Source organism: Tiliqua scincoides, chromosome 2 (assembly GCF_035046505.1).
Source record: "Tiliqua scincoides isolate rTilSci1 chromosome 2, rTilSci1.hap2, whole genome shotgun sequence".
Classification (NCBI taxonomy): Eukaryota; Metazoa; Chordata; class Lepidosauria; order Squamata; family Scincidae; genus Tiliqua; species Tiliqua scincoides.
In genome coordinates this window covers 106,718,251-106,736,063 of record NC_089822.1, presented here as the reverse complement: position 1 = coordinate 106,736,063, position 17,813 = coordinate 106,718,251, and the positions used below count along the sequence as shown (strand labels likewise).

General features: G+C 44.9%; 1 protein-coding gene across 1 annotated transcript in view; it reads left to right on the top strand.

The window, feature by feature from the left end:
• Positions 1-6,232: 6,232 nt before the first annotated feature.
• SLC22A15 (solute carrier family 22 member 15) overlaps positions 6,233-17,813 on the top strand; it is a 31,512-nt gene continuing 19,931 nt past the window's right edge. Inside the window, exons 1-4 of the mRNA XM_066614997.1 lie at positions 6,233-6,365; positions 12,006-12,218; positions 14,584-14,716; positions 16,148-16,312. Of these exons, the coding sequence (XP_066471094.1) occupies positions 6,279-6,365; positions 12,006-12,218; positions 14,584-14,716; positions 16,148-16,312 (598 nt within the window). The 5' untranslated portion in view covers positions 6,233-6,278. The remainder of the gene's footprint in view (positions 6,366-12,005; positions 12,219-14,583; positions 14,717-16,147; positions 16,313-17,813) is intronic.

Genomic DNA, 17,813 nt, shown 5'->3' with positions numbered 1-17,813 from the left:
AAACACACCCCCCCACCTCCACTTCTAGTCTCTAATAGGCATGCATTGAAAAAAACACCTGAGAAACAGATTTCAATTACCATGCACAGTGAGAGTTGTTCTTCAAAACTTAGAGGTCCTTTCTGCTGCAAGAACAAAATTATCGTTAAGGCAGGGTGAATCAGGAGGCTCTTGCTCCCTTGTTTTTGTTGTTGTTTAATTCTGTCTCACACAGATATGATTTGGGTATATTTCCCACTGAAAGTACTGTAAGAGGAGTCTGTCGGAGACTCTTTTGCCTTGAAGGCCCCCCAGTGGAGAAGTGTCAATTTTCATGCACTGCAAAGAGTTATAGGTAGGGATTTAGCAGAAACAGGATGGATTCAGGAAATAGGATGAAGTAGACAGCAGTCTAAAAAAACATGGAGGAAACAATGGGTATTGGCCTCATGGAGCAGAAGGCAAAACTTTACCATGAGTCTAGAAACCAGAGGGACTGTGCAATGTTTGCAGGGAGGTGAGAGTGATATAGGGTTGCTAGTTTTAGTCTAAACGCTGACCAGAGACATCTGTCAGTTGTTGTTTTTTCTTGTCAATTTACTACTGTGAATTGGTAACCCTAAGTGGCAATAAGGATCACAATCACACAATCACAATCGACCTTTATTAGGCACAAAACTTTACAGTTGCCTGAGCAGCTTACACAAGAAGTTGCATTCAAGCAGGTCATCATAACAGAAATAAATGTAGATTATATAGGATTTCCCTCCATTTTACGTTTGGTTAAAATCTCATATAAAAAATTCGCCATTGGTTTTACCATTTTTCCATTTGTAAGTAGTATCTGTAGTTTCAATTCATCATGACAGTAGGAGTGATTGGCAAAAAACAGGTCAAAATGCATAGATCTAGACTTCTTGTAAAGTGGGCAATGGAGCACTGTGTGGGTCAGAGATTCCCTGTATCCCAGCTCACAGGGACATATCAATTGCTGTTGCATGGTTTTATTAAATTTCAGATCCAGTTCCCGAGAAGGGAACACATTACATCTGGTGAGCGTGAAAACATGACGGAGTAAAGGATTATCTAAAATATATAAAAATCTAGAACACTGGCCAGGAGGGGGGAAATCTGAAAAAAACAAAACTCACTAACCTTTGTTTGCCTCAGCAAGGAGTCCCTGGTATTCAATATCTCTCAATCTAGAAATAATGGTCTTTCTAGCCCGCATCAGGGAATCATTACTCACCAGGTCCACTAGTATACCAATCGATCGTAGCTTACTAAAAAGGCGAATATAGCCCGAGTAAGCCCAAGAATCAGAAAGCAAGTCCTGAATCAGTGAGTTATTCCCCCTGTTAAACCAGATACTTAACCAAAAACTAATGAATCTGCACCAGGCTATACATTCAAGTCTTTGTAGTCCTGCTTCTAAGCAATAAGGATCACAAAAGGGAAAGGAGAGGTTGAATTTCACCTATTTAACTATCAGTTAACTGATTTTAACTGACCAGCCAATTATTTGGTTTCAAGCTTCTAGTTCAATATTGATTCCACAGTGTTGTAGAGAAGTGACATGGCTCCTATTTGTATAAAGCATTAGAGGCTAAATAAGACATGACAAGGCATAACTGAAGCAGGACTGAGCCAAAAGGGAGAGCTGTAGCAGTATGGAGTTTGTGGTGAAATGGTCAATAGGATTTGAGCTATAGATAAGTGACATGGAAGACTCAGAAGTTCCTAAACAAAGAGTGCAATGCCCAGTACCTTAACTGAGTCTACTTTTAGGACAGCAGCCCCTAGCTCTCCATTTCCTCACAAGACACTGCTTCCCTTACATCAGACAATTGCACTATGAAAGGAAACACCTGGATAAATGGAGGATTCTATCAGTTCTCTTACAGAATAATATTTAGAAAAAAACCCATTTTAAAAATTGGGTTTACCATCAGCCTGCCAGGTCAGCCTAGACAATCCTGAGTCTAGAAAGCTGGCATATAAATACTGTAATAAATAAGTCTCTCCTTGCAACAGAGGAGGGAGAATGTGAGGGAGGGCACCAGGATGCAGGTCTCCTGTTGTCTTGTGTTCTCCCTGAGGCATCTGGTGAGCCACTGTGAGATACAGGAGGCTGGACTAAAAGGGCTTTTGGCTTTGGCCTTTTGGGCTTTCTAGCTGAGCTAGAGAAAGTGCCAGATGACTTTTGTTGAGCTCTATTTAAGGATTAAATAGCCACTTTGGGGACACAACTTACAATGGGAAAACAGCCTAAAGGGGTAAATATCCTCTACATCAGAGGTTCTCACACATTTAGCACCAGGACCCACTTTTTAGAAAGAGAATCTGTCAGGACCCACCAGAAGTGATGCCATGACCGGAAGTGACATCATCAAGCAGGAAAATTTTTGACAATCCTAAGCTGCAATCCTACCCACACTTACCCAGGAGTAAGTCCCATTTACTATCATTGTTAAAAGAATTGCTCTGAATGGGATTGCACTCCCTCTGAAGGAGCAGGTTCGCAGCTTGGGGGTCCTCCTGGACTCGCAGCTGCTCCTGGATTCCCAGGTGGCGGATGTGGCTAGGGGGGCCTTCACTCAGCTTCGGCTGGCGCGCCAGCTGCAGCCGTACTTGGATCGTGCAGACCTGGCCACGGTGATCCATGCCACGGTGACATCAAGGTTAGATTATTGTAACGCGCTCTATGTGGGGCTGCCCCTGAAGACGGTTCAGAAACTGCAATTAGTGCAGAATGTGGCAGCCCGTGTGGTCACTGGAGCTAGGCAGTTTGACTCTGTCAGTCCGCTTCTCCGGGGGCTATATTGGCTGCCCATTTGTTTCCGGGCCCAATTCAAGGTGCTGGTTTTGACCTTTAAAGCCCTATACTGCTCTGGGCCAGGATATCTTAGAGACCGCCTAGTCCCGTACAATCCGGCTTGCCCTTTCAGGTCATCAGAGAAGGCCTTTTTACAAGTGCTGCCACCCAAGGAGGTCAGGGGGGCGGCGGCAAGAAATAGGGCCTTCTCGGTAGTGGCACCAACATTATGGAACTCCCTTCCCCTTGACTTGAGAATGGCTCCCTCTCTTGAGAGTTTTCGGCGAGGCCTGAAGACACTGCTGTTTATACAAGCCTTCTGATTTTTTTGGCCTTTTTAACATTTTTTATACATCTTTTAGTTTTTTACAGGCCTGATTCCTCTGTGATTTGCTCTTTTGTGCTCTTTTTATTCTGTCTTTTAATCTGACTACTGTTTTTATGGTCTCTGTTAATGTGTTTTTAATGTTTTTTATCTGCTATTTGTCCTAATTTATGTTTTTTAAATCTGTTTTTTACATGTTGTTAGCCGCCCTGGGTCCCTTTTAGGGAGAAGGGCGGGATACAAATAAAGTTTATTATTATTATTATTATTATTATTATTATTATACATAGTAGCTTGTTAAAAATACAGGTCTTTTTGCATTTCCCCAAATGCAGTCACATACCATGGGAGCATCAAGTCTAATATATTAAAACTGAAATACTGAAATGAATGGGGACCCACCTGAAACTGGCTTGCAATCCACCTAGTGAGTCCTGACTCACAGTTTGAGAAACACTGCTCTCCATCCATACTGCAACCCAGTATGACTATTATACATGTGTAATGATAAGCCTTTAACTTCACCGTTACATGGTAAAAATAACATGTAGCTGAACTCTCAATTTGAGATATTACCAAGCTTAAGATCTACAGTTTTAAATTTCTCCTATATTCTTCAGAAAAAATAGGCTCTACTCAGTTAGATTGGTAGTTTACAGTTAGGATTTTTTTTCCCCTCTCCATGTCTTCTTACCAGCTTATATGGAACTCCAACCATCATTACTGCTCAGTGCCAGCAATATGCAGATGGCACAAGTAGAACTCACCCAGTTCATCATGGGATGCTGCAGAATCTCACTATGTTCTCAGAAACCACTTACTGGGGGGGGGCATTAAATTTAAGCTGGGGGCGGTGGCTGAGGTTATGTGGTGGTATTGCAAGCACCTTCCTTCCAGAGATTTGACTCTTTTCAAAGACTGTTTTCTTTTCAAAGAAACAGTGTTTCTCAGTGTTTGTCCTCTGCCTTACTGCGTCACATGGTCCACCTATTCAAAGCACCACTGGAAGCAACTGGTGACGATGTCATCACCAGCTACTTCTGGGTTGGGAACCCAGATGCAAGGAGACAAACCCCAGTAAGAGGTTCAGGGTAGACAGGAGGGCTCCAAGCATGGAAAAGCATGCTTTGCAGTCTCCTAGGACTGTTGTGTTATGCTCCTAGTCTTCCGTCCAGGTGGCAGGGGTCCAAGAATCCCACCAGACACCACCTCAAGTACCACTGGCGGTACCTGTACTGCTGGCTGAGAAATACTGGGTCAGAACATCCATAGATCTTTGCTGGCTCCTCACCCCTAAATAGGGCATTTCAAGCAGATCTGAGTATCTGATTGCCTTGTGTAGAAAAGCACCTATGCCTTAGCCCAGTTCCTGCGGCTCCAGTCCCCCTGGAAAGAAAATCAGCTTCTCTGAAGCTGACACCAAACCAGAAGGAAGCCTCCGCGCGTGTCTGGGGCTACTCCGACAGGAGCTGCGTTTGAAATGAGCGCCAGGCAGCTGTCCCTGGCAGGGCGCCCAGGAGCCGCTTCCTGTTGTGTTACATCACCTTGCGACGTTTCCCTAGACAAAGTCTAGAGCCCCACTTCCGGGTTCATGCAGAATCTCTCCAGTGGGACACACTCCCCAGGGGGGCTGGGCAAGGGACAACTGCCGTAGAAACCCCGCAGGGTGTTCAACTTCGCTGTGACTGGGCAGCAGGGTGCCCTCCCCCAGAAGCAGCAAGTGTTCTTTCTCAGGGCTTGCTTCGTGCGCAAAATGTGTGTTAATAGTTAAACACAACGTGTCTGCATGCCAGTTCAAGAGGCTTCTGCATGGAACTGGACGCTGCCTGGAAGGGAGTCTGGAGGAGTTATGTAAGGCTGCAATCCTATGCGTACTTTCCTGGGGGTAAGGCTACCATCCTATACACACTTTCCTGGGAGTAAGCCTCATTCAACACAATGGGACTTACTTCTGAGTGGACACGCATAGGATTGGGCTCCAAGTCCCATTGAACACAGTTGGACTTACTACTGAGTAAGCATACATAGGATTGTGCTCTAAATTCGGTGATCTTTGGTGAACCTGCAAAGGGTGGTCTTGTATGGGGGAGATTTGGGGCTAGAAATCCAATTCAGCCTTAGAGCAAAATCTCATGCATGCCTACTCAGAAGTAAGTCATGTTGTGTTCAGCGGGACTTACTTCTAGGAAAAATGTATTTGGAATTGCAACCTCAATCTCTCACCTCTAAGCTGCAACAAAAGTGGATAGATTCCCATAATGAGCCACTGACAGATACAGCCCCATCCCGCCCTGTCGTATGGGTAGGGTGACCAGATACAAAGGGGGACGACAGAGCGCCTATATACCTTTAACCATTGTATAGAAGAGGGAATATTGGCCACAATCTTGCCACATTTACCTGGGAGTGAGACCCATTGACTATAATGGGATTTACTTCAGAATGCATAGGATTGAACTCCAAGGCTGCAACCCTAGCCACACTTACCTGGGAGTAAAACCCATTGACTCTAATGGGACTTACTTCTGAATAGACATGCACAGGATTGGGCTCCAAGGCTGCAATCCTAGCCACACTTTCCTGGGAGTAAGCTCCATTGACTCTCATGGGACTTACTTCTGAGTAGACATGCATAGGCTAGGGCTCTCAGGCTGATATCCCATCCACACTTTCCTGGGACTAAGCCTCACTGACTCTAATGGGCCTTACTTCTGAGTAGACAGGGATTAGATGGGGGTGAAAAAGCAGCACCTACCAAAGTTCCCTCTTCTATGCAATGGTTCGAGGCAGAGACACTCTGCCCCCTTAGCACCTGGTCAAGGGTCCCCCTTTGCAGCTAAAATATGGGGCTCTTCCAGAACCGCTGCGTAGCTGAGCGGACAGAGTAGTCCTGTTCAGCGTGCCAGGCTGCCTCCCCCCGGGCAAGCGCTGCCGGCTTCTTCGGCGGCAGAGCCATTCTAGCCCTGCCTGCCGTGCCTGCGGGTGTCCTCCCCGCGTCGGACATGCGCACTCCGGCCCGCCGAGTGGGAGCTCTTTCGCCTCTCAGGCGTCCCTCCCCGCTCTGCTGCGGTTAGCCCCGGTGCTGGTGAGCGGGATGCGCTTAGAAGGAGACGGGGAAGGGCTGCTCCTGCTCCAGCCGCCGCGGCCTCGGGGCTCAGCATGGAGGTGGAGGAGGCCTTCCCCGTGGTGGGCCAGATGGGGCCTTTCCAGGTCTGGCTCTGCGTCTTGCTCGCCGCGCTGCTCCAGGTGAGAGGAGGGAGGGCCCTGGCAGGCAGGCGGGCACTGCCCCCTCTTCTCCGGGCGGGGATGGGCGCTGTGGCCCTTTGCCAGGAGGGGGCTGGCCACCGTCGCGCCCCCCCACTCAGGGGGTTTGCCCAGCAGCAGCACCTGGAGAGCTCAGCACCGCCAAAAGCCTTTCAGGTCATCAGGGGTGGTGCTAGTGCAGTGGCCTGTTTTCATGGGTTCAGGGCCTAGGAGAGGGGGGTAATTTGTACCCAGGCCCAGGGTCAAAAGGGGGACCCAGGAGCCAAAGCAGGGGGCCCAGAAATGTCCTAGGATCTGACATTTTCCTATCCACTCAGACTTGTTGCCTGCATGGGATGCTGGGGACACTACCATGACAGGGGGTGCTGGGGACACTACTTGGGTGCCATGTGGCACCTATGCCGCATGGGTGGGTAGACCTGAGCTCCAAAGACTTTTCTAGCTGTCTCCACCCTCCCCCACCCTGTTTTGCCTCTCCCTTCCCCCATTCTGCTCACCCATCACCACCCTCCCAGCCCTGTTTCACCTCTTCCCCTTTGCAAAGGGGCCCAAAAGAAACTTTGTGCCCCCTGACAAAATTCCTCTGAGAGGCCCTGCATGGGTCAGTACCAGAAGTCCAGCACATGATCAGAAATGTGTCACTGCACTTCTTGTATCCCCACTGGCTTAACACTTAGGACTGGATTGTCCTACTACTTATTGAAGGGACCCGCCTGTGCCAGGACTGTACCACTTCAGAGCCCAATCCAATCCAACTTTCCAGCGCTGGTGCAGCTGTGCCAGTGGGGGCATGCCACCTGTGTGGCAGGGGCAGAGATGGAGACCTCCCCAGGATGAAGGAATGTTTGTTCCCTTACCTCAGGGCAGCATTGAGGCTGCATTGGCACTGGAAAGTTGGATAGGATTGGGCTCTGCAGGTCAGTCGGTTTTTTCAGTGCATGCATATTAGAGACTAGAAGTGGAGGTGGGGAGCAGTTGTGTTTGAAAGGCAGCAGCTCATAATTAAAATTGGTCATAAGAAGAGCCCCACTGGATCAGGCCAAAGGCCCATCTAATCCAGCTTCCTGTTTCTCACAGTGTGTATGTGTCTTTTTGGTTAGGCTACAACAGCAATTTTCAACAGGACTTGTGGTGTGGGGGTGGCAGGTGAGGCACAACTGCCCTGTCATTGTCCGTGGAAAGATTCTAGCTGAAAGTGGGCATAAGGAAAGCCTCCTCAGGTGTAAGGAGGCAGGGCAGCTTCGGTGCTTTTCCATGGAATACGATGGGGTGGTTCTGCCTCACCTGCTGCTCCTGCACTGCATATGCCTGATTTTCAACCAGGGTTTATACCAACCACTGCACATTGGTGTGCCATGAATGGTCCACAGACATACTGGAGGAGTTTGGGGGAGGGAGTCCCCAGACACCAACACAGCATGCCTTGTCAACTATCAAAAAACTGATGTTGTGTCTTGACAGTTTTAGAGATGAAAAGCTTGCAAATAGCTGGTCTAGAATCTTTCTTCCTGATAGATGGAAGCAGCTTTCACAGGGGAAGCAGGTTTCAAAAAGAAGGGGAGAGGTTAAGGACTGTGTTAGGCAACATAGGAGTGAAAGTATTTTGCAAGTAGTCTAGGTGTAAGGGAGTGGCAACAGGATTACAGGCATCGTGTTGTCTTGAGTGCTTCCTGAGGCATTTGGTGGGCCACTGTGAGAAACAAGAGGCTGGACTAGATGGGCCTTGGCCTGATCCAGCACGGCTTATGTTCATATGGTTCAGCTCTCAGGCAAGCCACATCTCTGTCTCCCCATCTGCAACATGGTGATAATACAGTATAAGGATTTCTAGAACGATGTTTATGAAGTACTTTGAATGCTCTATATCATGGGTCTCCAAACCCTGGCCCGGGGGCCAGATGCAGCCCGTGGCCAGCCTCAATCCAGCCCGTGGCCAGCCTGTTGTCCCCTGAACACCTCTAGCCCACTTGGCCAAACATGACTGGAACTGTGCTCTGGTTGCATCTGGAGGGTGTTCTAAGGGCCAGAGAGTTTGAATGAATGAGCCCATTCATTCATTCACTCATCTAAGTTCCATCTCTAATTTATTTATATAAATTTTATATTTAAAATTTTTTTCCGGCCCTCAACACTGTGCCAGATATTTGATGCGGCCCTCTGGCCAAAATGTTTGGAGACCCTGCTCTATATAAATGCAGAATTGGAGGATTATAGTAAGTGGTACCCAAGTTTATCACCTAGAATCCTGACAACTGGTGATGTGGGTTGGAAAGTTTTCCCCAATTGATTTCTAAAAACCACATTGTTTTATAAAATAAATTAGTAACGTAAAGAATGGATTTAACACCAGTCAAATAGGGCAGTTTCAAAGTTGTAATTAACATTTTTCAGATCATGACCCTCTTCACACATTGCATCCATATATTCAGTCAGCATGTGGTTGGAAAGTGAAATTATAGCTGGTGACAGGGCCTAGGAGAAGGGGGTAAAGGGGGTAATGTGCCCAGGCCCAGGGTCAAAAGGTGGGCCCAGGAGCCAAAGGAGGGGGACCAGAAATTTCCTGAGATCTTACAATTTCCTATCTACCCAGACGTTGCCTGCATGGAATGCTGGCAACACTACCACAACTAGGGATGCTGAGGACACTGATGCCACATGGGATGGTGGACCTGGGCTCCAAAGACTTTTCCAGCTGTCTCTACCCTCCCCCTACCCTGTTTTGCCCCTCCCCACCCTTATTCTACTTGCCCATCATCACCCTCCCCCGCTCTTTCACCCCTTCCCCTTTGCAAAGGGGTCCAAAAGAAACTCCATACCCCCTGATAAAATTCCTCTCAGAGGCCCTGGCTGGTGATCCTGCATCCATGTATATGTTCACCCTGCCCCCAACTTCCATGCATTCAGTGGAGAGTGGGAGTGAACTCTAGATGCTCATGTGTGCATATAGAGCCTTCCCCCCCCCTTATGCTGAATACATAGACATTCCACATCAGTAACGCATCAGTTGCTGAAGAAAGCAAACATTTCAGCAAAGGACCTCCCTTTGCAAATAATCTTTAGTCATTCTATATTTATTTAACCAGCGCATAACACCTACAGCTGGATCCGAGAAAAGTTTCCTTGCTCCATTGAGTCCTGTGGGACTTTTTAGGAAGTGAGTTTTCCTAAGCTTGCATCCTTTGCTGAAGTGAATAATAGTGTTGAACTAGCTAGAATCTAGTTGGATCTTTCTCCAGCTGGGTGGGAATTGCATATGCAGTCAGGCCCTGTACACATCATTTCTCTTTCCAATACAACACAGCTCTGCATACATGGGATCTTTCAAAAAATGTTAACATCTATTTTACTCATCTGCTTTTTGGAGATGGAGGCTGGGGTAAGCAACATTTTGCACATTAGACACTTGGCAAGTTACTGGACTTAATGGCAGACACTGGCAGTCTGACAAGGCATTAGCCTCTAAATAACCTTTTACAAAAGCATTTTAAGAGCTCATGAAATGATGTGGACATGTGATAGAAAATGTGTCGCTTGTTACTGTCTGGCAGTCATTGGACACTACCTAACAGTGGTACAAAATACTTGGATAGCATGGCTATTAGAGACTTAAATCATAGGGAAGTGCTTCCCAAACTTCCCCCACTGCAACCCACCTCGTTCTCCCAGGCCAGTCTTCAGAGTCACTCCACAGGCCTCAGAAAGCCTCTTGGAAGGAACAGGAAGTGGCAGGTTCAAACCTAGAAGTAAACTATGAAGTCATTTTGTTGCTTCCAAGAGGCTTTCGGAAGCTTGCAGAGGTCTATGGTGTCTCAGGCCCAGCACAACCTGGGAGCAACCTCCAGTTACAGCCAGAGGGCTCCAATTTGGAACCAGCCAAAAACAAGGAAAGGTGGAAGGGTCCAGCCTCGTAACTCACAGCACATTGGCCTGTAACCCACAATTTGGGAAATGGTGCCATAGAGCCTTCTATTATGGGATTAAGCTAGACTCTAGCCTTAGACTATTCTTGTAACTGATTACTGGTCATTTAGTTATGTGCTGGATGATATGTTGAGAGAGAGAGAGAGCTTCATTTGTGGAATAAATGAGAAGAAAATTCAAAGGCAGTTGCTACGAGAAGGAAACCTGAACTGGGCAAAACCTGTACAACTAGCAACAGCTACAATGAGGAAGCTACAATGAGGAACTTGGAGGATTTGCAAGGAAGCAACTCTTGTGAATTCTGTAAATAAAATACAAAGGCCACCACACAAGGTTCAGGCCTTAGAAATATGCATTCATTGTAGAGGAGTGCATTCAGCTGCTGTTTGTTAAGTATAAAATGTCCCAGTGCCATGGATGAAAAAAAAAGTTTTTTAACATGACCATTTAGTAAAAATATTTATAGAGTGGGATATCGGTCAAACAGCAAGGTCATGAGAATGATCCCCACCAAAAAAAGAGGAAAAGAAAGGAAACTGGGCCTGCCACCTAGAAGGAGGAAGTAGTCAAGGAAGCTGTCCACACTGTGTACTCTATATGAGAAAAGGTGGCCTCAGAGAGAAGACTGAAGCTGAGCTGGATAGACTGATGAAAGAAGGTATAATCTCCCCTGTGGAGTTTTCAGAATGGGCAGTACTGTGCCAACGGCTAGGCCAGATCAGACCATCCACAGTTGTGGGGATTACAGTGTTGCACTAAGGATGCAATCCTAACCCACTTTCCAGCACCAACATAAGAGCAATGCGGCTCTGAGGTAAAGGAACAAGCATTCCCTTACTTTGAGGAGGCCTCTGTGAGTGCCCCCCAACTGCAGGATGCAGCACACATCCCATTGGCAGTGCTAGAAAGTTGGTTAGGATTTGGGCCTAAGTAAAATCTTCAAGTTAGACAACTATACAATTCCGCACACAGAAGACCTGCTGGCAGTATTTATTACCTGCCATGCATGCACCACCAGGATTTGATATTCATGTTGTTCAGGTGTGTTTTATGTAAGTACCAAGTAAAAGTGAATTCAAATGTATTCACTGGGCAGGAAGTGTGGTCTGGAGGTTCAAACTGTCACCTTGCCTGGAAAAGCTAAGCAGGATCGGCAGCTGGATGGGAGATCAGGAGGCTGCTCGCATATCTGTATAGAGGAGTCAGCTGGCAAAAGATTAATGTTATCTTTGAGAAGCAGGTCTGAAGCAGGGTTGCAGATGCCTGTGAGAGGCTTGGAAAGTGCAAGAGTCGGCAGCCAGAATGATGACTGCACTATGAAAGGAAACGTTTGGAGAAATGAAGGTTTCCATGAGAGTTCTTGTGGAATAATGTTTGTAAAAATTGCACTGAAAAGTGGATATCTGTTCAGCCTGAGTATGTAAACCACTTGAGTCTATTGGAAAAAGCGGTATATTACTATTATAAATAAATATTTAATGCAGTGTTAAAATGGAATATGTTTCCTTTCTGTAGTGCACTTGCTGAAATGAATTATTTTCTCCAGAGTTAAATAATTTTTATACTGAAAATGTTAACTTTGAGTAGATAAGAATAAGAATTCCCTCTGGTGTCGGTGCAACAATAAACCTTGTTGTTCATATGCCTGAATGTTGCTGTTTGTTCTGGTATTGATCTTGATTCTGCTTCTTATTGTTTCAGCTCTACGTAGCCAGTGAAGCAATCCTCATTGCACTAGTGGGAGCAACACCTCCTTACCGCTGGGATCTTGAAGGGATCTCAGCAAATCGAAGCCATAGTAACGAGTCAACTAGTGAAGACAGAGGTTTTGGAAAGTGGCTCCTGACAGCCAATTGGAGTGAAGTTCATAAGCATATTCATTTTAGTAGCAACTTTACGTCAATAGCTTCTGAGGTAATAAAACAGTAGGATTTTTGTGAACAGCTTGAATACGCTTGATTTCTTAAATTAGTGTTGTTCTTTATTAATAATAGGTGACAATGCCTGTTTGGTATTGGGTGGTCATCACAAAAGGGCTATTCACATCCTCTGACTCCCTTTTACTTTGGTACCAAGTTGGGAGGTGAGTGTGCTGTAGTCAAAGTCGCTTGACATGGGTTTCATGAGGAGTATATGTTGTATTCATGGACCTCAGAGTGCTCATGGTAACAATGGCAGTCAGTTTTGTATTATCAAACTGTCATTTATCCATCATACAAAAAGACATCTACCTGAGCCCGATGTAGCTGTTTTTTTCCCCCTTGGAATTATACTGGTCTGCATTGATTTCATTAAGTATGTCCTTGTGTAGGTATTGGAAAAGCTTGTCCAGCCTAATTATTATTTATTCTCCTTGCATATCACCAAGAGGTGATGTCAATTGGGCATAACTAGAAAGCAAATGCTGCTGCCACATGTATTTCTCTGTGACTTCCTGAGGTGGATTTTGGTTAAGGCGTGTGTATGTGTGTTACTGTTCAATACTGGAGAACCTCCCTTATTTCATTCTGTGAATTATACCTTCAGAGCATTTGCCTTCCCATAGTCCTCCTGTTTTGATGGTGGGTTCTTGACTCTTCGGAAGGAAGTAATCCCTTCCTTGTCCTCCCTGAAGGTACTAATAGGACCCGTAGCAACCCAAATAATATGCCTCCTTGGAAATTGGAGATTGCTGACTTGACCCAGTATTAAATGACAGCAGTTCTACTGTGAATCACCATTCAGCAAGGGGAAATTGGTTAAACATTTTAATCTGTGTGACTCAAGCAGCCATGTAGCATGCACTATCCTATACGTCATCATGGATAGCCTAGCTTTCCTAGTCTTTGGTGGAACCCCGACTACAGGGATGCAGGATACCAAAGGTGAATCATGTTTGTGTGTGTTTTTAGTAGATAATCTCTCCCAAACTAACCTATTGCCTTTCAAGAAAGCCGCACAGCATCTGGCCATGACAACTTACCCTGTGTCTAGCAGTAGGACATCTTATATTTTGCCTTGTTTTTCAAAACAGATTGCTGTCACAATTGCACAATTTACAGAAAAAGCGCAATAAACCTCCTGAGCTCAAATGCATAATACAGCTATAGTCAAATGCAGCCTTTTGGGTTTTAGATGAGAAGTTTTCCTGGCTAGACTATGGATTGTGCATAGGCTCTTCTCGCTTCTGCCTTTAGAAGGAGATGCCACACTATGTGCAAATTTTGTAAAGTTCTTGTAATGATGTAGCATGCCTTGCTTGACCAAATTTGTCAAAAAAATGGATTTCCACTGTGTGATCTATCTGCATCCTTTTGGCAAAGTTAGAATTTTTTTTCTATGTTTGACACTTTTTCTATGTCATGAAATTATTTTGGTGATATATCTCTGGCTGAAACACACTTGCCCTATCTGGACCCCATTCCCAAGTTCTCTGCCTGTATTAGGATCCATTGCTCTTTCCTATGTTCCATGGCATAAAAATGTCTAACTTTAGTATGAAATTATGGTTGAAATTGATGCAATTAAGCCATTACCACTTTTGATACTGCAGAGAATTACTATTTAATAGCCTAAGGCAGGGGTGCCCAAACCCCTGCCCTGGGGCCACATGCGGCCCTCAGGGATACCCCAGTCTCCAGTGAGCCTCTGGCCCTCCAGAGATTTGTTGGAGCCCACACTAGCCTGAAGCAACTGCTCTCAGCATGAGGGTGACTGTTTGACCTCTCATGTGAGCTGTGGGATGAGGGCTCCCTCCACTGCTTGCTGTTTCACGTCTGTGATGCAGTAGCAGCAGCGAAGGAAAGGCCAGCCTTGCTTTGTGCAAGGCCTTTTATAGGCCTTGAGCTATTGCAAGACCTTCATTCATTCATAGAAGTTCATCTTTAATATATTCATTTATGTATATTTATGTAAATGTATTCAAATTTTAAATGTAAATTAATTCTTTTTTCCCCTGGCCCTCCTGATGTGGCCCTCCTGCCAAAAACTTTGGACACCCCTAGCCTAAGGTCATAATTTTAAATATGCTTACTAGTATAAATAAGGTTTCCTTTATAACAACCTGGTATTATTATACAATGAACCTGGTGGGATTTCTTTCTTTGTAAACCTGTATGGGGTTTCATTAACTCAAATAACATTGGCATGATTTATGTAGTTCTCATAATTATCTGAATCTTGTAGAATCTCCACAGAATGGTGGCTTTTGAATAAGGTTTAGTGTTCCATTGATAATTCTGTATTTTAAGAAGTTTTTATTCCGCAGGATTCTAACTTAACATTACTTTACTCCCCCTAGTGGTTTCTAATTGGCAACACATCATATAAGATTAGTGCTGCCAGTTCATTTTTCTTCAGTGGCGTGTTTGTTGGAGTGATTACTTTTGGCCAACTCTCGGATCGTTTTGGGCGGAAGAAAGTCTATCTTGTAGGTAAGTGGTGGCTGAAAGACCTCTGTCTTTTTAAGCTTTGTTAAATCTTCAGAGTGTCCGATGGCCAAGGAAAAGTCTGAAGAAAGTCTGATGCAGTAGACTTGTATTTGTCTTTTGCCTTGCTCTTTTAAAGGAGTGCCCTGGATTGTTCATCATTTGGAGAAGAACCTAGGGCTGGGGTTCTCCTCTTAGGTTTCTTTTTCCATATATTTTTTGGAGTGCTGTTGCCTTCCTCTGGGGTTGTGGGGGCTCTTATACTTAGGGAGAAGTATAGAGTTAATTAATGTTATTTTTCACACAAGACTCTATGGATGGATTTTATTTGTGACCTGCCAAATTGCCAGTTTAGGGGTTAGGAGTGTGCAGGGTTCAGATTGGTTAGTGACTGTACAGTCTGCTCTGCTGTGGGATTTTGCCTCTTCTGTAGGCATTTGTGCCTGTTTTGCTCCATAAAGTCCTACTGCAGTTTTATTGTGGTCCTTTCTGGTCTAGGTTGTAAAAATTATTTCTTTGGAAACTGCCGAAGTTGTGAGCTATGCCTTACTTGAAAGGCCTTACAGTACAGTACAGTACAGTACTTCAATTCTAATCTTTTTATCTAAAGCAGGCAGAACAACTGAATAACTATTAAGTATTCTGTGTATACTCTACATTTATGACTATTTGGAATAGTTGCATTCCTCCTTCTCACCTGTGCAGGTCTTCAAGGTAGTTCACAATAAATAAAGCAATAATTTGAATTAATCCTCCCTTTTGCTGTTGGTTCCTTCAAACAGGACTACTACCTTTCATCTGCTATCTTCTTTCAGTAGTGCCCTCTGCGATAGCTACCAGAGAAACCTGGCAACAGTGAAATGGGGGGTGGGGTGGGCTCCATTGCTTCTCAGCTGCTGCATCTTCCTCTCTGCAACTGATACAAGTGGTGGAATGGACACCAAGGTGTCCAATGGGTAACAAGGTGGCAACACCCTTCCCAGGTATGCTGGCTGCTGTTGCTCAGTCTTAAAGCTGTGGCTAGTCCAAAGTAAATGGTGCACACACACAGCCTGAGAACAATTGCCAGGATAGACTGGCAATTGGAAAGATTGCCAGCAGATAATTATTAAAATTAGGTAGTTGTTGATCAGTAGGAGACAGTTGAAAGATATGGAGTTTGTTCTGGAGCAGCTAGTTTTATACAGTGCTATTTGGTAAAATGTGATGTGCTGGTTTTTCTCCACAAATTCAATCTAACAAGATGTTTACAGTAACTTGAACAAAAACTTAACTGTTTTTCCTTTCTCATAAGAGACTACTGCATGTGCTTTCTTGGTAAGCAGACATCACTGTCATATAAAGTAGTTTTAAAATATTTCATTGTGTATTTTGAATAATACAGTGTTTATCTCTCAGGAAGTGTTCTAAAGCAAAATCTTGTGCTTTGCCTTCCAGGTTTTGCCCTTGACATCCTATTCGCTGTTGCTAATGGATTCTCCCCTTCATATGAGTTCTTTGCAGTCTCTCGCTTCCTGGTGGGAGTAATGAATGGTGGGATGTCTCTGGTGGCTTTTGTCCTACTGAATGAATGTGTGGGCACTGCTTATTGGGCTTTGGCAGGTACAGCTTTTAAGTAATATGTTTTTCTAAAAGTCTTAAAAATTTTTAGTAACCAATCCAAATTTAGAGTCACTGGATCTTGAGGCTGCTTCACATGTTAGGAAATTGGTAGGTACATCACTACTGCATGCACCCCATGGTGTTAACATATGTCTTTTGGGGCGTAGTTTATCTTTTAAAAAAAAAACACTAACAGGTGTATGAACACATACTTTCTGTAATTCACTCTGACTTTTCACAGTTTGTACACAGGGTCAAGAAAGATGAACATGCATGCTCTGGGGTGCGTGTGGTGCACCTACTGACTGTGCAACGTGTGTACAGTTTGTCCAAAATTTATATTCCTCATCACATATGAGTAGTCCCAAATGTCAGTCTCAGATGTCTGTCATTTCTCAAGCAAGCATCTAAGGATTCCCTTATGCATTAAAATATCAGCACTTTGTAGCATTAAAATAACAGACTTTAGTCTTTGTAGGTTGAGAAGAGTATACCTAACCTATGGTCTGTCACACTATCTCAAACAGTCAAATTAGCTCTGTCGATGCTAAGCAAAATTTCTATCTAATAAGCATGTCTTGGTTAGATTAATCAATATGACAATTCTGCTCATGGCAAACCCGCAAACTCTGCTGCTCTGGGATTTAGAATAAGGAGTTAAAGATGGTAATCATTGGCAAGCTGTTCAATCTAGAGAAGGACTTAACCTAGAGGTTCCCAAACTAGGGTGTCAAGATAAGCCCTGTCTCTGCATGCTTAAGGAGTGGGGCATAAGAACATAAGAACATAAGAACAGCCCCACTGGATCAGGCCATAGGCCCATCTAGTCCAGCTTCCTGTATCTCACAGCGGCCCACCAAATGCCCCAGGGAGCACACCAGATAACAAGAGACCTCATCCTGGTGCTCTCCCCTACATCTGGCATTCTGACTTAACCCATTCCTAAAATCAGGAGGTTGCGCATACACATCATGGCTTGTACCCCATAATGGATTTTTCCTCCAGAAACTCGTCCAATCCCCTTTTAAAGGCGTCTAGGCTAGACGCCAGCACCACATCCTGTGGCAAGGAGTTCCACAGACCGACCACGCGCTGAGTAAAGAAATATTTTCTTTTGTCTGTCCTAACCCGCCCAACACTCAATTTTAGTGGATGTCCCCTGGTTCTGGTATTATGTGAGAGTGTAAAGAGCATCTCCCTATCCACTCTGTCCATCCCCTGCATAATTTTGTATGTCTCAATCATGTCCCCCCTCAAGCGTCTCTTTTCTAGGCTGAAGAGGCCCAAACGCCGTAGCCTTTCCTCATAAGGAAGGTGCCCCAGCCCCGTAATCATCTTAGTCGCTCTCTTTTGCACCTTTTCCATTTCCACTATGTCTTTTTTGAGATGCGGCGACCAGAACTGGACACAATACTCCAGGTGTGGCCTTACCATAGATTTGTACAACGGCATTATAATACTAACCGTTTTGTTCTCAATACCCTTCCTAATGATCCCAAGC